Raw genomic sequence first — 24,584 nt, 5'->3', positions numbered from 1 at the left:
GTGGGCTTGGGTTTGCTACCAGCCTGAATTGTGGACAAAAGGAGGTGTGACTAATCCCAGGGTATCGTCGCTGCTACCATAGGCGGAGCCCCTTTCCATGGGACCAGGGTGGTGAGGCTGCTACCCGATTGTTTGCCTGGGGGGGTGGTACTCAGCGGGTGGATTTTGTTATATAGTGTATATAGTTAAAGGGTAATTCTTGTACATAGTTACTTACCCCTGTGTAGAATCCTACATCAGCTGTTGATGTCACAGAGAGCTTTCGAATGGCCAAGAGGTCAAAGAATGTTGTGTTTTAAAAGAGAGTGTTGGAAGCTGCTGGTGAGGAGGAATGTCTGCAGCCTTGTAGCTCTGAAATCAATAAACACTTCCTCACACCTTCATGCACAGAGTTGGAATTTACTTCAGATCTCACGGGAGGGAAACCCCCTATGGGACCAGTGACAAATATATAGAGAGAAGGCGGTATCCCCGCCAATCACCTGACCCTAGACCCCCTTCATAAAACTGTAACAACCACCCCTTTCCGAATAGAGTAATGAGTTATTGTCACACTACCATTACCCTAGAAAGTACTGGGCCGAGGAAGAATAGGAATTACCTAAATAAAGATCCCTTTCCCAGTGCTGTGATGAAGAAGAACTCCATTGACTCACAAGGGAACCGGAAGATCAGTAGTGTGACGAAGGATTATCTATGGGAGTCGCATTGAACAATCCAGTGGTTACCGACTTCCTATTGGTCCAACAGTAGTAGAAATAGAGTAGGGAAACCAGAAAGTGTTTGTTATCAAGCCCTCCCTCGAGGAGCCAGGAACTGTCATGGTGCATGCCCCCAAAACCCTGAAACCCGCGAGCCTAGCCCAGACCCTGGCTTCCTTTGGGACTTCCCAGGCCCCAGCTAGGCTCTCCTGGGCTCAGTCCTGGCGCCGCTGGCACCAGGCTCATGGTAAGTGTCAAATACATTTATTTGGCTCTGAGATGCTGAGCCATTCAGTACAGGGTGAGCTTGGAACTACTTTTTCTGAGAGACAGGATACGATGAAGGGGACTATTTTCCTGGAACGACTTGCAAGGCTATTTAAACCGCACCTTGCAAACTGAACTCGCTTCGTGTTAATCTGCACTCGTGCAGCGTAATGCTCACCGTGTCAGTTCTTGCTTCCTTTCTGCCACACCCGTCTGGAGTCTTCTATCCATCGACACCTGTGAAAATAGAAGAAGAGTTATTCACGCATTGAAGGCCTTACCTGCAGAACATCCGGACCTCGCCTTCACGCCTATCCAAGGGCCGCCGCATCTGTAGAAGATCAGAACAGAAGGTACCCTCTTGGGTAGCGACGCACCTGACTCGGCCTCCTCCAGGAACTCCAGCGAGCAATTCTCCATCATTCTGTATCGCACCGCATCTCGACACCGTCAGTCGGTCCTTCCATCTTCTTCCTGGAAAAGCACCGCACCTGCCGAACAGAAAAGACAAAGCAGGTTAGTCGCACACAACAAGAAGGCTAAAATAAAGCGAACTATTAGCGCATCTCGCACAGCGCTCTAATTACCAGCAAGAATCCTGCACATCATTGTCAGGAGAGTCATCCATCATCCGAAAACCGCTTTGTGCCGCACCTGAAAGACAAAAAAACGAACATTAGATATATTCATGCAAGGACTTAAGGCAGCTATTTCAAGGAGTTATTGGAATACAGTCATACCTGCTTACTTCGGTCCATCCACTTCAGCAACCTCCATCGGATCAGTGAAGTAACTCGATCCTGGAACTACAGAGTAACCGCGCCCCTGCCAGAGAGTGTGCAGGACGGAGAGCTCACCCATATAATAGACAAGGTGAGCCAGGGAACGAGAAGGATAACACATAAGGAGGTGAACACCAAAACCAGCTCCACACAGTTGGCCAATATCTTGTTTCAACTTGCAGACGAACATCTCTTGAGGCAAGACAGAAGGGAAGACGCAAGCAGGTCCTCATTAAGCAGAACAACACCAGTGTAGACATCATCCTTCGTGGAGACCAGGTGAGCGTGACAGGAACAGGAAAGCTGTGATCTGCTGAGAAGGGGCTGTGGGCCGGTAAGGCCCACCATACAGACAGGGAAACTTTTCCCCTTCCCTTGCCGGCTTGCAATGGAGAAAGCTGCCAAACCACTAAATGGCAGGAAGACGGAAAGTCAAGCACGCCCTGGAGGAACCACAAGACGGAGTACACTCAGGGAAGGAGAGAAGCAGACCGGGGAGCTGAGCAAGGAGGAGATCGGTATCAAGATGGTGAGCAGCAAGGAAGACGTTCCTGGCAACGCTGAAGGTCGGCACCCGTGTAGGAATGTTCCCATGCCGGCAAGGAATAAAGTGGCATGGGGGAGCAGCCGGACCCGCAGAAGACAGAAAGAAGCAGGAGAAGCCCCACCGCAGACTGAAGGCGCACGAGACGTCCCGAGAACATTGCTGACCACAAAATAAGGTATGATGATGGACATGGAGGCGCTGTGGGCCCTGTAGAGTGGCAGAGACAATTTGAGGACGTAAGTAGGCCTAAAAAAAACACACGGATGGGTCTGGGGCCCTGTTGAAAGTCAAGACATTCAGAAAGCATAATCAAGAGAATAATACTTAGCAGAACAGTGAACCAAGTTTAGCGGGCTTCTGGTGGAAACCTGCAGTGCGAGGCTGAGACCACACACCCATATAAAGAGAACTGTGACATACAAGAAATGCACTACTTGGCAGGCGAGGAAACCAAGTCTGTATGTGACGCCACTGTTTGAGAGTGCATCCAAGCTAATCTTTGCCACAGTGCCGGGTAGGAGAAAACCAGGTTTGCCAACCAGGGTTAGGGACTCACACCAGTTTGGAGAAGGAGAAACATACAAACTCCTTTTCCTTGCAACTGTGCCTAGTGAAAAGGGGCCAGGTCTGCCCGTCAGGGTCCGGGACCCAGAGAAAGAAAATAAGTCTGAGAAGGGCCAACTAGTGAACAGAGTTTTCCCCAACAATTGTTGAACTGTATTTCAAGTCCGAACAAGGCCAGGGAAACATGATATTCCCAAACACTTCTGGATCTTAAGATTCCAGAACTGTCTTTTGTCCAAGGGAAGGGAGACACTCCCAGACCTTTTTATTTAGAAAAGACCAGTGGCAGAAAGAAAAAGGTACCCAAGCACTTGTGAGCACAATATTATATTCAAGATGGCAATCGGGTGATTGTAGAGCGTGGGTATTCTTCCAGTGTGATTGTATAAATTGCTAACTCGTTGACCTTTTTATTTAGTTTACAACTTAGAGTGTGAGGGACAGACCTAGGATTCTGACATTGGGACTTTTGCTTTGGACATTCTGGCAGTAGTTCTTTCGGTTCAGGCAGAGAAACCCCTCTTAGAGTTAGATAGGGTTTTCTTTTCATTTTTGCACTTGAATAAACGTTTCGAATAATCACCATGACCCCTCTGTGTCAGAGTCCTACTTCTGCACCCTTACAGGGTGCTCCTGCAACTGTTAATCAGATAATAATTGGAACCAAGACCTCTATGAAGAAGAGCAGGCCCCTGACGACACAAGGTTGACCCTGCAGATGAACAGTATCAATGACAGTGATTGTCGCTGTGAAGCCATGCTTCTCTGCCTGATCTCAAAAAGACCCTCTATGCTACTTCGACCTCTGGACTAGTGGAACAACCAGTATCAACCCCTGCCCGATTCTGCACCCTTACAGGGTGCTCCTGCAACTGTTAATCAGATAATAATTGGAACCAAGACCTCTATGAAGAAGAGCAGGCCCCTGACGACACAAGGTTGACCCTGCAGATGAACAGTATCAATGACAGTGATTGTCGCTGTGAAGCCCTGCTTCTCTGCCTGATCTCAAAAAGACCCTCTATGCTACTTCGACCTCTGGACTAGTGGAACAACCAGTATCAACCCCTGCCCGAGGATCCTTAGGCATCAACAGTGAGGACCCAGCACCATGTTCGTGGGCCATTCCTTAAATGCCATGGGATTCAGTTTCTGCTATTAGGCTGGAAGTTTTAGCTTGCTCAGCATGTGTGGATGGGGTCTGAGTGCTTACACAAAGCATCTCCTGGGCATGTCCCTTGAACCACGGAGAGCTGGGGACTGGCTGCGAGGGAGCCTTAGACAGTCTGTCATTTTATGACTCCATAACGTTTTTCGCACGTGTTCATTGGGCCTGTGGTTGGTCTGAAGCTTGTGCCTCCATGGCACATTCAGCCAAAAGCTTTCCTCCACATGCCTGAAGCGTTTATGTTTTCAAAATCATTAGGGATGTGGGGTATTAGGAAAGATTTACCTTAGGTGCAATTTTCCCTCCATTTATGGATCCACCAAATTCTTCGCTTTTGTTTGGCTTAGCTAACCTGACTTTTTCCAGTAGAGCACCACCTTCAGCTGCACTCCTCTGGGCTTTCGCTCATTTGTTATGGGGACGCATCCTTTAGCCTGACAGTACTGGGAAACTATGTTTCCCTTAGTCTTCGACTATGTTGCCATTTCTATATAACTTTTATCTATGTGCCAAGTACATTACAGTACTGCGCGTTGGGGTCCTTTTGTTTGATGGCCCTAGCCACCCTCTAAGGATTTCTTCCTGTTTATACAAGTTTGCTTAGGATGAACTGGTGGCAGCAGTTTACTTGTGTGCTAGTGCCCAGAAAGAGGGTTGGGACTGTCTGGTCCCAATCCACACTACTGGTGCCAGTATGTCTTGTAGGCCTGAACCGTGGCCCATGATTGGCCCACACCTGGCGTGAATGCAAGAGAGCAGATCTTCCATTGGTTATCCTAGATTTGAGCACGAAACAAATCTTGGATAAGAGAAGGGGCTCTGCATCCATTCCATGTCAAGTTGCCAAGTATCCTGAACAAAAGAGCAGACTCTGGGAACCACCGGAGATGTGCTGGAAGGTTTGGCATCCTGACCTCACTGTTGTCCTGTAAGAACCCTGCTTTTGTATCGTACCAAGAAAGGCCTGCAAGGGCGCTTCGAGCCTTTGGAGTAGTGGGACCAACTACTCTCGGCACTGCCTGCTTACCCTCACAAAGAGCCTCTTCAAAAGTGTTCTTGGGCTATCCAGCAAACTGGCCAGCTCGAACCCAGGGTATCGTACAGGAGCGCAGCCGTCCCGAGTTGAGATTCGAGACTTTGAGCATGGCTTACTTGTGGTCCTGGGCCCTCTCCAGCCAAAACGCGTCCCAGCTATTCTGGGTTGCGATTTAGTAGAGTGCGTCATGCCATGAGAAATTGCTGTCCCTGTGTCACCCCACTGTGTTCACTGTCGCTGTAAGTGCCTGCAGACTTGTCCCACAACGTCCTAAGACGTGTTGCACCAGAACTATCCTTCTCCTTTCTTCGAGAGATGAGCAAAGGTGACTGTCCCGCCACGCACGATCGTCCCATCCCGCAGCCGCTGAGAGCTGGAGCGTCCTATAACTGCAGGGGTGAAACCCACTAGATAAGTGGACTAGACTGGCAAAGTATGGTCTGCACTGTGTCGAGGGTCGGTGAGTACTTGCATAACTTACCGGTGGCCCCTAGCACATCCATCTGTTTTTACACACGAGAATCCCCGAAAAGATACTAACCTTAGCTGGGGTAGCCTGCGCTCCCCAGCTATTCCCAAACTCTCAATGTCGCTCTATCTGCAAGGGCAGAGCCTCTTCAAGGAGTAGGGCTTTAACCTTCATTGCCTCAACCCCCTTCCTGAACAGCTACAGTTCCCTGAAGAGAATCCGCTTTTCGCTTTATGCACGACCGCACGTTGTTAACGCACTGCTGTACTTTGAGCATAAGGCTCCTCATTTGTTAGGGCTGGACTGCATAAGATAGGGATTGACTTTGAAGAACTGCCTAATGCGATATCTGCGTTGAACTTACCCTTTCTGTTGCAGGTTGTGGTTATTTTCTCCCCGTTCATAAGCATTAGGCTAAACACATTTTGTAGTTATAACTAAACTCAAATGAACCACAGTAATAATAAAACAGTTACCACACACGCTTTTCACTATGTAACATAAGGCCTATTACAATGTATTTTTGATATAAATCTGTCTAAGAATAATCTGTGGAGTTTTACTACGCGTGCTCATTGTGGGCTTCCGATCACTCTCACCCCTCCTGGGACGTAGTCTTGATCGCCTGCCAAGCTACCGTAGATTGGTCTGGTTTGTCCAGAAGGTTCCCCTGTTCCACTAAACTAGGGTGGCCTCCTACACTTCCACCCGCCACGTCAGAGTTTAGAAATCCATCTTAACAGGGGGGACGGGCAACCTATTTTGGCAAACAGGAAAAACACTGAAGTCTAGCCAAACCCAGTCAAGGTAGGTAGCAGAGCAGCAAGGCTTAGACTTAGGAGGGGTGTGAGAGTGCTCTAGTGCTACAATGAGTCCACACAAAACAACACAATAATTGCAGTTAGACAGAAAATGCAAATATGTTCAATGATATATTAGGCCTTTAAAACACACATCAAGCAATGAAAACTCGAGGCAAATATTGTTACACACTTATTATAAAATACATATATAAATTCCCTCTTGTGAGAAGATAGAAAAGCACGATTCAAAACCAGTACAATACAGGTAAGTAGTAAAATGCTCTAAAGTGTATCTACTGTGATTACTGCAACACTAAAACAGTTCTCCATTACTTAACAAGTACAGCCCTGAGATGGTTTGGGGCAAAGTGTCCTAAAATCATCAGTTCCAAAAGACATACTTTTCAGGTAAGTTTATTATGTGATCGGACAATGCCAGTGGTTGCGACTCAAGTTAAGGACATTTCATTTAATTAGATCTCACAATCCCATTACACAAGTGTAGGCCCAGGAGGGGATCCTTGACAATATCACCACCAATCTTTTTCAGTAAAGAGACATATAGGGACAGAACTTTACGCCCATGTAATCCTATGGAGGATAGGTTGGCACGAAACAGGTGCGCTAACTTACCCCCCCTTACTCTGATTTCACCAGGGACCACTTCTGAGGACCTGGATTCTGTTGGGGACATGTTCTTCTGTACGTTGTTCGGTCTAGGGAGACCCAGGGGTCCTGGGTGCAGAGGTCAGTTTCGGACCCGTGATTTAGTGTCAGTCAGACGCGGTGCTTGAATCTCGGTTCCAGGCACCTTCCAGCTGAATACCCCTGGGATGAAATGAATAAGACTTTTGTGGCGCAGGCGACCTCAGAATAACTCCAGAGAGGGAAGAAGACTGGTTGCAATGGCAATCACCATGATTAGGAAATGACAGGCGATCTTCAAAGGATGAACAAAAGAAGGCACTACATGGTGCCTTTTCTGTCTTGTCTTTAAATCTCTTCATGATCTTGCTCCCCCATATCTCTCCTCTTTCATCTCATTCTACACTCCCTCCCGTTCCCTCCGATCTGCAGATCTCTTCCTTCTCTATGTTCCCCCATCCCCATGTGCCTCCTCTCGTTTTCACTCCTTTCAGCTCCTTGCCCCCCCTCCACTGGAACTCCCTTCCTCTCTCTATCCGTTCCATCCCCACCTATTCCTCCTTTCATGTCTCCTTAAAATCTCTTCTTCTACACTCCACTCCCCGATTCTCTGATCCTCCTCCACCGTCCCCTCTCTCCCATTTTTTTTTATCCTCCTCTTCTTCTTACCTCTCTCCCCCTGCTTCGTTTCCTCTTAAATCCCCTCTCCTCCTCTCTCGCCTTCAGCTTATTCCACTTCATGTTCCCCACTTCCGCCCCCTCTATGCCCCCGCTTCCCTCATTTATCTTCACTGGCAAATTGTTTTAGTTGCTGTATTACTCGTTTGACTCATATTTTGTAATTGCTTCTACTGTTATTGTATTCTTGTTATAATGTAAAGCGCTTTGGCGTAAAGCGCTATATAAACACAATAAACAAACATAAACATGGCCTTGGTTAGGACTAGAAGGCTGAAAATGCAGGAGCAGGTCTCTTGTAGAACAAGTTGAAGATCTTGCAAGTTCCAAAGATGCACTTGGAACGGCGATGGTTGCAGCCAGGTAGATCAGCAGAGACCGCTAGTTGGTCCGGAGTCACTTCCAAAGGCTCAGAAGAGAGATTCTCAAGCAGGCATTGAAATTTGGTGTTCAGGGGTCGAAGCAACAACAAAGGCCTTCTTGATATCAGGACAGAGGAGGGCTTCACCAAGACTTCGAGGGAGACAATGCTGATCTGCTGCGCGGTCGTCGTCAGCAGGCTGCACTTCGTCATAGGGGTCTTGGTTCCAACAATGATCTGTTGAATGGCTGCAGGGGTCTTTGTGATGAATCCTACGGTTTCCTCACTAAACTACTGCTAGAGTCTCCTTCCAGATGGCCAGTGAAAGGCAGACACTTCCTGATCCTGACCTTGGCGGTGGTGTTCTGGGTTAGGATCACCTGGGAGGAAATAAGACCCAGGGAAGTGAGAGGAAGCCAGGACACCGGCCAACATCCCAGAGCACCTGTAAAGGCCAAGGCGAGTTGGGTTGTTGGGCTGTCACAGGTGTGGGAACATCTGTGTCAAGGAACCAGGAGCAGGACCTGCGAGCGAGCAGAAGGAAGGACGCTGTCCACGTCTGGCAAAGGCAGAGAAGCAACCAGTGTGTGCAAGACAGCCTGGTGTGCGACTAGGGCTTACAGAAGCTAGGCTGCCGGCCTACGGAGCTGAAAAGAAGCAGAGGGAGCAGCAGTGGAACAATGCTGGGGACCGATGAGTGTCAGAGAAAGGTACTCGACAGCCGGGGTGTTCCTAGCGGGCTGCAAATAGGTAATGAAGTACCGAACTGAATAGAAACTTGAAATGAACCATAATTAATGTATATTGAGTAGTGTGAGAAACCTGAAGGTGCCTCACCCGCTAGTTCCCGGGGATCAGTCATCCAGGTGCCCAGGGCACGACCATAGCTTTTGGATCCAGTTCCTGGGGTAGACTAGTGCAGGAGGATCACCTGGATGAGGGGTCTTCGGGATTGAAGTGGGACACCGGATGGCGAGATGCGGTATCTCCCTCCCTGTAACACCTTTACCCCATCCTACCAGGTAGGATACTTAGGAACTCAACCCCACACCCCCTTCCTGACTCTCAAACGCTTTCTCCGGACAGCTCACCATGAGCAAAAACGGACTAACACCAGAGCTGTATACTTGCCATGTCCCAATACAATGGTCAGGCAATTACTAATCATTACACACACCTGAATGTCATCACACTTCCCCACACAGAAAAAAGGCGGAGTACAAAAGCATACTCTGAGCAAGGCAAAGCACACAAGGAAGCAGCAGTTCCAAGATAGCAGTTTAATACGAGGAGAATGACGGCGAGAACAGAAAGGGTTGCAAGGAGGGAAGTTCCCTTCAGCTTTTTCGACCGTTACTTTCATGAGTCTTGGAAATTAAGAAACCTAAGACCTGGAATTAAAGCTGAAGAAATGAAGAAACCTGCATTGTGTGTCGGAGGTACCTGGGGCTCTCCCGTGCCGATAACCAAGGCGGGGAGGAGCGTTTGCCGCCGTGGTACTGTCCTTGGCTCCTACAACAAAGCAGTGCCAGTAAAGTCAGCACAGCCGATGAGTCAGGGAGACTAATACCAGACCTGCCTGTGTTAGAACCAAGTTTGCAAGTGGCAACATTGTTTGAAGAAATCTAAAGAGAACAGTGTGTGTATTGTATGTGACAAGCGGCGCAAATATAATTGAATAACAGAGGAGTGACTGAACTTTTGAAGCCAAAAAAGATACCTTAAATAGAGTGGCCCGGCGCCACGTTGGTGCTCATTCGAAGGTCTCTGTTAGGTATCCAACTGGTTGGCAAATGTGAAAAGGATTTATAATATCGAAGTAGTCCTGCAATGGGTCAAGCTAAACCCTGTGCACATTCAAAAGTCTTCGATAGTTCATACAAACTGAAATTTGTCCAAGCCCGGCTGATGGAGACTAATCGTGTAAGAGAAATGGCTCTGAGCCCGGCTGAGCAGGATCCGTTGTGAACATTGAGTCACCCAAGAAAGAACATTCTCTGAACATTGTAAAGGGGGATCTGAGCCTGGAAGAGGGGGATCCAGGGTGAAGAGGGAATCAGCTGAATTGATTACTTGTGAGAGGAAAAACTTTTTGTTTCTTTTTGTACATCAGGCCCTCTGAATCAAGAGACTTTGATAAGTAAAGAGACTTGGGCACAGAAGGCCCTGATGCTGGTAATTGAACTGTGTCCTCGTGCTGAAGAAGCCTAAGTGTGCTACGTTCCAGTGAATCGCCTTGTCCCGTGCTGAAAATGTGGGGAAGGGGGGCCAACGACATGACATATCATTTTGAACACTTCTTTCTTTTCATAACAGTATTTCCTACACTATTTGCATTTAGAGGTAAGCACTGGCAATAGGATTTTTAGTATAGGCCCTTTTATTTTGACAAGACACCAATAGGATTGCATTATTATTATTTGATGGCCGTAGCTTGCGCCCAATTGTAGATTTAGGATTTGATAGGCGTTTATCATACCCTTTTTGAAATTCAATAAACACCTTGAACTGTGGTCACTTGTGTCTGTCTTACTATTGATACCATGCCTTCCTTACAATAGCGAACTAAAAGGGAAACTTGAAATTCAGCACATTGAATGCTTATTGAATGCCGAACGCAATGAAACCTTGCAATTAATCTTATTGAATTCGGAAGTAAGTAAAACTTTATGTATGGGCAAACCAAATCGTAGAGGACACTCAAAGCGAAAGTGCCCATGTGAAAGCAACCTATGGAAAAGAGTGCAAGTGTGCAAGAGTTCCATAGAAAGGTGGGAGATGAACAAGACCACCACAAAGTGAACTTTCTGAGTAAATGCAGTGTGGTAAGGCCAAAGACTGGCAAGAGGTGTGTGACACGTTATGGCAGAGCCAAGAGACTCACCAGGAGAAGCCAGAGGATTGTAAACATAGCACATAAAATCAAGAGGCCAACAAAGAAAAACTAAGGGAACGTGACTCTGTACACAGGGACAAGTATAGAAGGACATCTTTGGGCTGAAGAGCCTAGGGATCCTGGCTCTGTGACCTGTGGTGGGTGTAGCGTGTGGTCTGACAACTGCACCTAGACCAGTGATCCCTGAATTGTGAGAACCAAAGACATTGAGAAATATACCAAGGAGAAACAATGCAAGTGAACTGGTGATGCAATTCAGAAGGAGGGCCAGGTTGACCTTGAGATGTGTTAGCCACTTGTACTTGTTTTAGTCTTTTCAAAAGGTTTAAGTTAAAGTCTTGGGGAAGGGAACCCTGAGACTTGAGGAGCTGCAAGTATTGTCTTGAGAACGATGCCTCAAGGCCCTTTTTGAACTGAGTTGCTTGGAACTTGGGGAAGGGAACCCCGAGGGTTGTGTGGAAATGTATTACTTTGAACATGAGAAAGTACATTTTGAGACTTTTGTGGAACTTTCCTGATCTTGGGAAGGGGAGCTGAAAAGGAAGCTAAGAGCTGGAAGAAGCTCAGAACTTAGTATTAATCACTAGTTCTTTTATTATTGATATCCCTACATGTTATTTAGCTTTAGTTGTGAGGGAAGGCATAGGTTTTGGACACAGAGACACTTCTAAATTGAACTCTTTCACCCAGACTTTCCTGTATATGATTTGGCAATTATAACGCGCCTATACACAAGTGTTTCAAGGCGTGATGAGGCACGGGGGGGGACAAGGGAGGACAGACAACGATCCTACTAGGCCAGGTGTCATTCAGATCGTGCAAGTGCATGGGAAGGGGGGAAAGGAAAAGTGCACGGGGGAAGGGAGAGGGGAAAGTGCACTACATGGGAAAGTGGAATAAATAAGATTTAAAAAAGACAAATAAACAGCCAGTTAGTGGCAAGTGCAAGGAAGTGCAGACATAAGTGCTGGTAGGGGGACTGAAGGGATACAGAAAAACGGTCCCCAAGTGCAAGGGTTGCCAGGGAGGCAGTGCAGGTGGGCAATTGACGGGGCCAGGGCCAGAGATCAGAAAAGGGTGGCCAGGTAACCAGTGCAATTTCAGTCAGGAATTCAGCAAGGGAAGGGAGGAGAGAAAGCAGAAGCAAGGAGGAAGGTTCTGAGGTGTTTCCGGAACCGGAGATGGTTATCCTCAAGTTTCAGGGAGGCAGGAAGGCTGTTCCAGAGAGAGGCCCCTGCCGAAGAGAGTGATCTGCCACCAACTCGTTGCTTGGAGAAGCGACTGACCCCGAGGGAGTTGGAGGCAGATGAGCGAAGAGCTCGAGAAGGAAGATACCTGAATTAGTTTCATTCAGGTAGGGAAAGCCCACCTTAGCATAGGGCAAGTTAGGCCTTCCACCATCATGAAATTTGAGTTAATAAAGTATTCTATTTTTAACTTTGAATCTGTTGTCTGTGTCTTGCTTCATGATGCCTTCACATTGCACAGAGATCTATCACTCTGAAAGAAAAGTCTGTTAGGGGCCATAGAAAAAGTCAGAGCAATGGTATGGAAGTATTCTCAACTATGATCAGTTTTTCCCTTTACTTTCTGTGCTCCAAGTGCTGCTGGAGCAGTGTAGTCCTTGCCCCCACGCCAAAATCCTGTGATCTACAGTAGTAGTGTTGGTGTCGTTATCGAAGAAGGTACTGGATCTCAGAAAACAGAGCCACCCTTTTCAAATGTGGAGTCTCTAGCAGCACCCATGCGGACACACCTAAGCAAGAAAAAAATATGTCGACGTTCGGTGCTTTATGGGTACACCCGAGGGAGTGATGGTGTGACAGCACCCATGTCAAAATCCTTTTACTTTCTGAGTAAACAAACTGTAATACTCTGCACCAAACACTAGATGGCAGCCAATGCAAAGCATGCAAGTCTAAAGAGAGCTACGAGCTTCTGAAATAAACGCCCATCAAACACATCCCTTTTCTGAGTGCATCATTGGTGTTGTGGCTGAAATGGTGGTTTTGATCTGAGGGATGCTCCCTGGAGGCAGGAAATGTGTTTTGTGGACCAGTCCTAGCCTTGAGAAAATGTACAAATAGAAACTGTGGTAGGAAGTATCCCTTTGAAAGAAAACATTCTGGTGATTTAAAAAAGCAGTTCACCACCACACAGAGAAATTCATTATAGTGGTAAGCACAAAAAAAAGGTATGTTATATAAGGTTAGGTACTTTGACAATCCCATTTTATAGTATCAAACTATCTCTTCCACATTCTTCTATCGCTCGATCTTTAGCTCTTATTTATTCCTACTCTGCCACTTACTTGAGAAGCTAGAGCAAGAAGCCCTAAGTCACATAGGAGTAAGTTAATGAAGTTTCACCCTGAAAACTAAAAAGGACAGCTAGGTCAAGCACAAAAGGCCAGCCTGACAAGGGCACATGCTTTACTGACAGATTTTCAGAAAAAGGTAGTAGTACGTAACATGTTCAAAAGGATGCACAGTAAATGCAACCTGCTCCTTGACTGAGACAAGCATTACAGATCTAAGTAAAGAAATACACACTAAAAGCCTACAAGAAATGGAGGAAATGCACGTCTTTTTGAATAAAAAGCGTTTCCAGCCCAAAAAATGTTCACAAATACTGATGCGGTTTGGAGTAGGTTCAAATATGCTTTCATTTTTCCTTTTACTGTGATTTTTCTGAAAACGACACAGACAATTTTTGCAAAGATATTTACATTTTCAGCTAAAAGAAAAGTTAACTATGTAGTCCAAAGAAACAGCATCTGGAAATAGCTACAAATAAAATGTAGGTCACTAGTGAAATGAAGGCACAAGGAAAACAGACCTGCAAGATGACCTTAGTGTCTTGAGGCACGACAGATACAATTCTGGATCCTCGTTCTACTTTGCGCAGGGTCTCATCGTTGGCGACAGAGGTGTCGCTTAAAAGACCTTGGAGTGCTGAAAAAACAGTATCACAAGACAAATATTAGAAACAGAAAACTAGTCCACTCAGACACTTGTCCCACCATTGCACCCAAAATCAATGAGTCAAAGCTCGAGGTGCTCAATACATCACGTCTGCAGTGCAGCAGTCCGGGGCAGGAGAACAAGGTTAGAATATCTCAACCTAGTAAAGTATGAGTTATCAAACTTTTCTTCAGGCTAAAAGTGAGAATTATCTAAGGTAAGGAAGGCATGGTATCGAAGTAAGACAGACACAAGTGACCACAGTTCAAGGAGGTTTATTGAACAAAGGGGTGTGATAAACGCCCATCTAAATCAATCCAAAATGGGAGCAAGCTACTACCATCAAATAATAAAGAATGTAGTCCTAGTGGCGTCTTGTCAAAAATAAAAGGACCTATACTAAAAAATAAATGATTGCCAATCCTTACTGCTAATTTACCAATAGTGTGGGGGAATGTTCATGAAAAAGAAAGAAGTGTTCACAAAATGATAAATCATGATGTTCGGGCCATTGGCCTCCCTTCCCCACGGGGCAAGGCAGTTCACTCGAGCCAAGCATATACTCTGGCTTTCTTAACACGAGGATACAGTTCCAATTCCAGTATCGCGGCCTTCTGTGCTCAAGTCTTTTTTCCATCAAAGTCTCTTGATTCGGAGGGCCTGATGTACAAAATAAAAATAAAAAGTTATTTTCTTATAATGAAATGTTTTGGGTGTCACTGCCTGGATCCCCCTCAGTCTGGCTCAGATCCCTTCATTCCTTCTCGAGTGACTCACGGTTCATGCCGGATCCCCCTCAGCTGGGCTTAGATCCATTCTTTGTATCCAATTAGTCTCCCTCAGCCGGGCTCAGGTCAATTGCAGTACTCTACATTTATAGAAGACTTTCAAATGTGCACAGGGTTTAGCTTGACCCGTTGCAGGACCACTTCGATATGAAGTTCCTTTTTAAGATATAGTTACCATTCAGTTGGAAACCTAACAGAGTCTTTTGAAAGAGCGTCCACGTGGCAACGGACTAGTCTGTACAAGGTAGGTATCTTATTTTGCCTTTCAAAGTATATTCACTTCCCACTTGTTCTCACCTCTGATCACATGCGCTTCAAACTGTGTTCTTTGTGGATTTCTTCATACAATCTTGCCGGTAGCAACCTTGGTTCAAACACGAGCAGATTTTGTATCGGTTTCTCCGACTCACCGGCTGTGCTGCTTTTATTGGCGCGGCTTTCTTGCAGGAGCCAAGCACAGTATCACATTTGCAATCGCTCCTCCCTACCTGGGTTATCAACACGGGAGCGCCGGATACCTTTGAGGCACACTGTAGGACAGGTCAGCATCAGTTCCCGGTCTTAGGCTTCTCACTCTCCAAAGCTCGTGAAAGTAACAGTTTATAGAGGTCGAGGGCACTTTCCTCCTGGCAATCCCTCTCAGGTCTCCCCACCTTTCTCTGTGTGTTAAATCACCATCTTGGAACTGCGGCTTCCTTGTGTGCTTTTCCTCGGTCAAAGTGTGCTTTGGTGCTCTGCCTTTTATCCGTGTGGGGAAGTGTGATGGGAGTCAGGTCTGTGTAGTGATTAGTAAGGAACAAGTTACTTACCTGTAACTGTTGTTCTCCAGCATGGGTCTGGCATGGATTCACATGCTCATGAATATTCCCCGTCGTCAGGCTGGGAATCCTCGGTAAAGAAAAAACCAGTATCAGTTTCGTTTCTGATCTGTCTTTCGTAGTAGTAACCAATCACTGGTCTCTGCGTCATACTGACCACAGCCAATGACTGCCCTCTACCTAAGCACCGCCTCTGGCAGCCATCTTCAGATTTGGAAGCACGTGAAGTGGCAGTATGACCAAGTGAAGAGCCGCAGAGGGGTAGGCGGGAGGGTTCGCATGTGAATCCATGCCAGACCCATGCTGGAGAACAACAGTTACAGGTAAGTAACTTGTTCCTTCTCCAGCATGGGGTCTGGCATGGATTCACATGCTCATGAATAAAGAATACATAGCAGTACACACATGCACAACCACGGGAGGTGGCAAAGGCTCAACATTAAGCATTACATCAAACTCAACATTAAGCATCTTACCTCCTCACCAGGCTCACCTCAGGCGAACAGGTTGCGCAGCACTGCTTGGCCGACCCTGGACTCCTCCCTGGAATCCCGATCGACGCAGTAGAATTTCGTGAAGGTGTGCGTCGACCTCCACGTAGCAGCCCTACATATGTCCAGCAGGGGCACACCAGAAAGGAACGCCGTGGTAGCTGCGATCGCTCTGGTGGAATGGGCTCTCGGACGGCCAGGCAGCGGTCGGTTTGCCAACCGATGACAGTACATGATACAGCCGGAGAGCCATCTGGAAATGGAAGCCTTCGAGAGAGCCTTCCCCTGATTGACAGGTCCAAAGTTCACAAAGAGTTGTGACGTCTTCCGAAAACACTTTGTGCGGTCCACGTAGAACTTCAGCGCTCTAGCCACATCCAGCGAGTGCAAAGTCCTCTCAGCCGGCGACGAAGGCGACGGGAAGAACACAGGCAACACCAAGGGTTCGTTGAGATGGAAGTCCGACGGTACCTTGGGCATGAAGGAGGGGTGCGTCCTGAGCACTACCCTCGTGTCATGAAAAGTCAAGTACGGGGCCTTGCAGGAAAGGGCCTGGATCTCTCCCACCCGTCGTGCGGAGGTGATGGCCACAAGAAACGCTGTTTTCCACGACAGAAACTTCAACGGGGCCGAGTGCAGAGGCTCGAACGGAGGTCCCATGAGCTTGGTCAGCACCACGTTGAGCTCCCACGCCGGGGCAGGAGCCTTCACCGGCGGGAACGATCTGAACAGTCCCTTCATGAACTCTTTCACCAGACGATGAGACCACAAGGACGTCCGCCCCGTGGTTCTGGTGTATCGGGAGATCGCAGCAAGATGAATCTTGATGGACGCGTGTGCCAGTCCAGCTTTGGCCAGCGTCAGCAGGTACGGCAGTACCTGGGGAGCCGTACTCCGTAGAGGGTTAATCTTCTGTGCGTGGCACCAGACAGAGAACCTCTTCCATTTGTGTCCGTAGCATTTAAGAGTCGAGGACGCCCTGGCCTTTGCAAGAACCTCTCTGCAGTCGGCCGGTATGTCGTATCCTCCAAACTCTAGCGCTGCAGGAGCCAGGCCTGCAAGTTCAGCGATTTCGGGTCGTGGTGGAGGATGGCGCCTCCTTCCCTGGAGAGTAGATCCGCGTCCACCGGCAGCTTGATTGGCGGGGACGTTGACAAGTCCAGAAGGTCAGGGAACCATATCTGCCTCGGCCACGCAGGTGCGACGAGGATCATCCTGCACCGTGACCTCTTGAGCTGGTTGACGAGCCGGATTAGCAGTGGCAAAGGAGGGAACGCGTAGAGGAACAGGCCCTCCCAGGGGAACGAGAAAGCATCGCCCATGCTCCTCGCCTGGGAAAACCTGCTGGCGAACCTCCGGCACTTGGAGTTCGTCGCCGTCGCGAACAGGTCGATCTGGGGTGTGCCCCACCGTCGGAAGAGGCGATCCACTAGATCCTGCCGTAGTTCCCACTCGTGGCACGAGCGCAGCTCCCTGCTGAGTGAGTCGGCGATGGTGTTTTTTATCCCTGCCAGATGAAACGGCACCAGAAACATCCTTTGGGCGACGGCCCAATGCCACAGGTCCTGCGCCTCCTTGGACAGTGCTGGGGACCTGGTTCCGCCCTGTTTCCTGATGTAAAACATGGTGGTGGTGTTGTCGGTGAAGATCCTCACCACCTTGCCCTTGAGGGACGGAATGAAGGACCTGAGGGCCCAGAACACTGCACGGAGCTCCAGGACGTTGATATGGAGGGACTTCTCCGTCGGAGCCAAAGGCCTCTCGCGGGTAGATTTTCGGTGTGCGCTCCCCACCCTTCCAGGGAGGCATCCGTGGTCACTGTCTCCTGGTGGTCTGGGGTCTGGAAGTCCATGCCCGCCGTCAGATGCGCGCGGGTGCCCCACCACCGGACCGCGCGGTGGAAACTCTCGTCGAGTGTGATCCTCTCCTCGAAGCCGCCCGTCGTTTGGATCCAGCGCGCGTCCAGGAACTCCTGCAACGGGCGCATCCGGAGCCTGCACATGGGAATGAGGTAGATGCAAGAAGACATCATTCCGAGGAGGGACTTGATGGACCTTACCTTGGCCGCGTCGGAATCCAACATCCGCTGTACCTTGCCCAGGATGGACCTGGTCCTTTCCTCCGACGGGGAGGCCAGAAGGGACACTGTGTCGAGCTTCGCTCCCAGAAACAGTGCGTTTTGCGCGGGTACCAGGTGGGACTTGGCGTAGTTCACGGAGAATCCCAGGTCCGTGAGAAGTTGGACGGTCCTTGCCGTGTGCTCCACGGCGAGCTCCCTCGTCTTGGCCCGGATGAGCCAGTCGTCCAGGTAGGGGTAGACGTGGATCCCCTCGCGGCGCAGCTGCGCCGCCACCGGTGCAAGGCACTTGGTGAATACCCTGGGTGCCGACCGTAGTCCGAAGGGGAGGGCTTTGAACTGGTAGTGACGCCCTTGGACCACAAACCTGAGGAATTTTCGGTGCCCCTTTAGGATGGGAATATGGAAGTAGGCATCCTCCAAATCCAACGACAACAGGAAGTCTCCTTCCTCCAGCTGACCCAGGATGTGCTGGAGGGTGACCATCCGGAACTTCTGCGCCTTGATGAATTTGTTCAGACGTCGCAGGTCTAGGATGGGGCGCCATCCTCCCGTCTTCTTCTTCACGAGGAAGTATCTCGAGTAAACTCCGGAGCCCCGAAGCCTCTTTGGGACAGTTCGATGGCGCCCTTCCTGAGCATCGCCCTTACCTCCAGGAGAAGCTGAGGGACGTGAAGCTCTTTTCTGGCCACGGGGGGGACGCGCGGGCACCCTTTTTGAAACTCGAGCGCGTGGCCCCGGGCTAAGGCGTCCAGCACCCAACGGTCGGTGGAGATGGACTCCCACACGCTGACGAAGCTCGCCAGCCGGCCTCCCACCGGGGTGCATCGGTGGGGGCCCGACCCCACGGTCGGTTCAATCCTGTTTCGACGAGGCTTTGCCGCCTTGACCTCCTTGGCGACGACGGCGGGGTCCGCCAGACTTGCCTCATCCTCTGTAGGCCTCCTGAGACGACGAGCGGGCCGCTTGACGGTAGGTGGAGAAACCGCTGCTCCGAAAGGGCGTCCGTCGTTGCTGCAGAACCCCAAGGGCCCGGGCCGTCTCAGTGTCCGTTTTAATGGCCTGAAGGGAATCGTCCACTGTTTTCCCAAACAGGTTGTTCCCATCGAACGGCATGTCCAGGACTCTGGTCTGTACGTCTTGACGGAAGTCCGTAGCCTTGAGCCATCCACGCCGCCTAAGGCACACGCCGTTGCCCAACTGGCGAAACCCAGTGTCGGCGATGTCCGTCGCAATAGTGATGGCGTGGTCCGACGCCACCTCACCTTCCTGTAGGATCTCCAGGGCATCCGCCCTCTTGTCGTCCGGTAGGAAGTCCAGCAGGGGAGCCAGTTTGTACCATAGCTCCCTGTCGTAGCGGGCCACGATAGCCAAGGCGTTGGCCGCTTTAATCGTCGTCGCTGCAGACGAGATGACCCTGCGTCCCATAGTGTCCAATTTCTTTCCCTCGCCGTCCGGTGGGGAAGTCGATGTGGAGGCCGCACCCCCCCCCGCTTTCTTCCTGGCCGCCGCGGAGACGACGGAGTCCGGGGTAGGCTGCGCCCGGAGGCACAGGGGGGCCGCGTCCGGGACCCGGTACTTCGTCTCGTACCGGTCTCTTCTAGCCGGCGTAGTGGAAGGGTTCTTGAGGAGGGCGAGGCCCTCATCCCAAATGTCGTCCAGTAGAGGCACCGCGAGGACCGTCTTCCTCTTGGCCTCGCGCCGTTGATAAAGGAATCCTTCCTTTTTCTTCTCCTCAGGGCAGAGTTGGAAAAGCTCGGATGCCCTGGCGATCATGGAGTGGAACGAACCAATCTCGTCGGGCGGAGAAGCCCTGGTGGGAGGTGACGACGGTAGATCCTCGTCGTATACCTCGTCGTCCGTACCCGTCCCTGCCGTGTCAGTCCCCGTATCATCCCCTCGGGTGGACGGGGAGGAGGGCTGGATGGTGCGCGACGGCTGAAAAGGAGGTGGAGGGTGAATCCTTCTTTTCTTGGTCGGGGGAACGCCAGAAGGTCCCGGTTCAGGATCCCCCGACGGGAGAGGTTCCTCCGTCGGCAACGGTAGTCTCGTCCTTATCTCTGAGCATAAGGACTGTATAGCCAACAAAATGGCCGCCGAGTTGTCTTGCGGCACTGGCAGAGGGGAATCCGACGGGCGATCAGGGGCCCCGTCGGCACCCTCGACGATGTCGTCGTCACCCGCGTCGGGATCCATCCCGCCGGCCGGTCTTCTTCCACGCCAAGGCCGTGGCTTAAGACCTTGATCAGCTCTTCCTCCGAGGTTGAAGCCGAATCTACGACGCCACCCTGCCCCCCCCTTTTTCTTCCCCGCCGGGGATTTCACGGGGGTCCTATCGATGGGCACAAAAGAGGACTCCCTCCAAGGTGGCAGGGAGACTCTGAGCCCCGAGGTCGCCACCACTGGTGTAGCCTCCACAGGCTGAGCCAGGGTCGCCGCGACAGTATCGATAGAGGGCTTGGCCGGATGGATTAAGGCCTTCACCACCTTAGGTGCGCTCACCGCCTTATCCTTGAGGGGGGGGGACACTGCCTCGCTCCCCCTCCGATGGGGCCTTTGAGCTCGACCGGGGCCTCTCCTGGAGCTTCGCCGGGTGCTCGCCCTTCCTCTTACCCGACCCAGAGCGTTGGCTCGTAGTTGAAGGTGCCGGGGAGGGTGCGCCCTGCCTGGCGCCCGTAGAGCCCGACCGTTCGGCGCTCCCGGTGCCAGCGGACTCGCGGTGCTTGGCCTTGTGTTGGACCCCCGTCGCCGGGGCGTCCTCAAAGGTCTTAGAAGACCGCTCGGATTTCTACCTCTTCTTCTCGCCTGACGGGCTCTTCCCTTCCAGCCAGTTGGCGAGACGTTGATGGCGGTCCTTCATGGTCCGCTCCGACATATTGCCGCAAAACGCACAGTCCTTCTCCACGTGCGTCCTGTCCTCATGTAAGCAGTAGAGACAAAAGGAGTGTTCGTCCTCCTTAAAGACGTTCTGCAGCTGGCATCCAGGGCAGACCCTGAACAGCTTTCCGGGCGTCGAGCTTCCCTTCTCCTGGGCCATGTCCGGGCCTGAGAAGCTTCTGGAGTCCTCCAAAGCGTAGCTCGACGAAATCTTCACCCTTGAGGGGCGCAGACGAATCCGACACGGGTCCCCGTTGATCGGATGGAGAGTCGGTGGAGCTTGAGGCTCTTTTGACCGAAAAAACAAAGTTTTTGAGCAAAAAACGTGAAAAAATAGCACTAACGCTCGAGAGCAATAGCACGAGGATCCCAACACATGAACGTGCGGTAAAAATCTGAAGATGGCTGCCAGAGGCGGTGCTTAGGTAGAGGGCAGTCATTGGCTGTGGTCAGTATGACGCAGAGACCAGTGATTGGTTACTACTACGAAAGACAGATCAGAAACGAAACTGATACTGGTTTTTTCTTTACCGAGGATTCCCAGCCTGACGACGGGGAATCTTCATGAGCATGTGAATCCATGCCAGACCCCATGCTGGAGAATTGCCTGACCAGGGCATGCCAGGTATACGGCTCTGGTTTTTGTCCATTGTCGCTTATGATGAACTGTCTGTGGGAAAGTGTTTGTGTCGGGAAAGGGATGTCGGGGGGAGGGGTTGAGATTCTAGGTATTCTACCTGGTAGGATGGGGGAAAGCTGTTACAGGAAAGGGGATACTGCGTCTCACCCTTCCGTGTCCCACTTTCACTCCCCGAGGACCCCCCCATTCAGGTGATCCTCCCGCACTAGTTCACCCCTAGGGACTGTATCCAAAAGCGATGGCCGTGTCCTGGCCACCTGGATGGCAGATACCCGGGGACTTACGGGTGATACACCTTCAGGTTTCTCACACCAACTACAGAAAAAAAACTCTAGGATTAATCTCTTTTCAGCCAGTGTCAACGGTCCAATGCATAAGGTGTGCTCATAAACCATGTGCACAATAAAAAAAGCAACCCCATACATTTATTCCGATACAGATTTAGTAAAACCATTAATGATTTTAACCAAATTGATGGACTATGTGTTAGATACTTATGCCCTTTTTTTAACGCTTTAAGTGCCAAGGACGAGTATACTCGTCCTTTTTACATAGACTTCAATAATAGCCTGGCACTTAAGATCAACCAAGAAGGGCTGCAAAAGATGGTTCCATCAGCTCCCTTACCTCCTTCTTTACACGCTAACTATACATTTAACAGTTTTTTAGGAGATACCCAGAGACCAGACACTTGTCTTTTGCTTCAGGTGCCATGTAAGCAAAAACACATTTTTCTCAGGGAATAAAAAACAACAATTAACACAGAAACTTCCTTATAGAGTTCAAACCTCCAACTTTAGGGCTTGTCTTTCCATGTCAAGCCACCTTTGGCTGCTCTCAACTTTAAATACACGTACATGGTGCGCATTACAAACCTATAATTCTTTTTTGCAATTTCAACAACCACTGCATGAAGACATAGCTCATAATGGGAATATTTCCAAATGGGATACCAATTCCCACATCCAATGAATAAAGAAAAGGTTACACAACTTAGTTCCACAGGCTGTCCCATGAGTATTTAGGAAAGGGGACAATGGACTAAGAATACAGTAGTCACTACGAGTAGCTTTTTCTTACTCTTAGGTCCAGGTCCCCTTTCCTCAACACTAATGGGACTGCTCTGATAAATGAAAGGGGCTGGAACAGTGAAACGTGAGATATCTTGAAGTTCAGGGAGAAGCCCAAGATGTGTAGAACTCTGCATGTATGGTTCAGGTGGGCCAATGCCTGGTCTGCAGAACAAGCTCGCAGGAGCCAGTCATCCAGGTAGGGAAAAACAAGCACCTTCCCTCCTAAGGTGAGCCGTGATCACTAACAGCAACTTGGTGAAAAGCATGGGTGCTGTGAAAGAATAAACAGAAGGACTTTGAACTGGTAGCAGCAATGGCCCACAACAAGTCTCAGGTACTCTCTGTAGGAACTTCTGTGGTTGAGGTGAATCGGCACATAGAAGTAAGCATCCTGAAGGTCCAGTGAAACCAGCAAGTTCTGTAGATCGAGTGCTTGAAATATCTGGGCCAGCGTAACCATCCTAAGCCTGTCCTTGAATACAGGTTCAAGAACTGCAGATCAGTAGTTAATGGGGCCCCCTTTCCACATCAAGTACATTTTAACAGGTGGACACGCCCCTGCTTCCAGCATTTAGTCCCAAATTCCTTTTCATACGGTTTTGATATCAATTATTTTCTTTTTTGTTAAATATTTGTTTTGGTTTATTAAACCTTTACAAAATTGTACAAAAAAAGAATACATTCACTATACAAAATGTCGTCTAAAACGCATTCACCACAATCTATAAATAGCACAGATCTTAATACATTATAATTTATTTATAAATGTTTTTATTGGCATTTATAATAAGCATAGCAGCGATTAGCAAGATTCACCAATAGTATTTTGCGTATCACGCGTTATTTATAAACATAACCAAACAACATTAACCAACAAGTCTTCATACATTATATTGTTAGTATGCTATTCCTGTAGATGCTTCAGTAGGGAATCGCCAGTGTATCAGCACTGTTGTGTTGGAGCGGCAGAATGGGTTACTTGATCAACAACCACGTAGTAGCGACTATAGTGCGGGCCACTGAGGACCCCAATTATGAACACTGGTCTTTCACTGCGGTTTTTCGTCCGGTGAGTGGAACATGTCCCAAATTAGTGCTTTCCAGGCTTCGTATGCTGGGCCTGCATCACCCCCAGCTTTGGAGAACCCGTCACCCCAAACTCTAGTCTCAGCACTCGTCCAGTGCTCCAGCTTCTAGTGCCATTTTTCATATTGTGGTCCACCCGGCGATTTCCATACCATTGCAATGGACCTCTTTGATAGTATACATACCATACCATGAGTTTAATCATGCGTCTATATTTACCAACCCTCGGGTAGGACCCCAAGAGACATGGTTACCTAACATTGCTTCTCCTCAAAAACAGAGTATAAGAGCAATATCCTGACATCAATGGAATTCATCAATGACCCCCCATCAAGTTAGCTCACATACATTTTTTTTTTGTAAATTGAATTTTTTAATTTTAAATACAGTCAAACATTCAATTACACAGTTCAACCCAAGGGACAAACCCTCCATCAACAATTCTGATGCTGTAACTCTTCCCCTAAACCCCCTGCACCCTGAGAGAACTGTTCTCATTGCATCCGGGTATCAAAATCGTGAACAATTAAATCAATGTCCGAGTGGTTTCAAGAGCACAAGTCTCAGCATAGCTTAATTCATGTTGTGTGTCTATTGTCATACCAAGACCCGGCACGGCCCGGATAATGTGTCATCTACCCTCTACCATCTCACCCAAAGATATTACAAAACTGTTGCTATTCCATTTCTACAGTTGCGCCCCCTCGATGGATTGCTGCAGTGATCTTTTCCATCAAGTATATATCCCTTGCTGTGTCGGCACACTCCTTCAGAGTAGGGAGGGTCGCCCTCTTTCAATCCTGGCACGGCACGCCCGAGCCACCAGTAGGAGAAAATGCACTAGTGGCGAGAGG

General features: G+C 49.2%; 1 protein-coding gene across 3 annotated transcripts in view; it reads right to left on the bottom strand.

Annotated features, from left to right (window-relative positions):
• ELP1 (elongator acetyltransferase complex subunit 1) overlaps positions 1–24,584 on the bottom strand; it is a 2,667,893-nt gene that overhangs the window by 1,160,883 nt on the left and 1,482,426 nt on the right. For all 3 annotated transcript variants that reach the window (XM_069630608.1, XM_069630606.1, XM_069630607.1), the window contains exon 19: positions 13,756–13,871. In XM_069630608.1, the coding sequence (XP_069486709.1) occupies positions 13,756–13,871 (116 nt within the window). The remainder of the gene's footprint in view (positions 1–13,755; positions 13,872–24,584) is intronic.

This window comes from Ambystoma mexicanum, chromosome 6q, assembly GCF_040938575.1.
Source record: "Ambystoma mexicanum isolate Mex_15411 chromosome 6q, UKY_AmexF1_1, whole genome shotgun sequence".
NCBI lineage: Eukaryota > Metazoa > Chordata > Amphibia > Caudata > Ambystomatidae > Ambystoma > Ambystoma mexicanum.
This window is presented reverse-complemented; position numbering and strand designations above follow the sequence as displayed.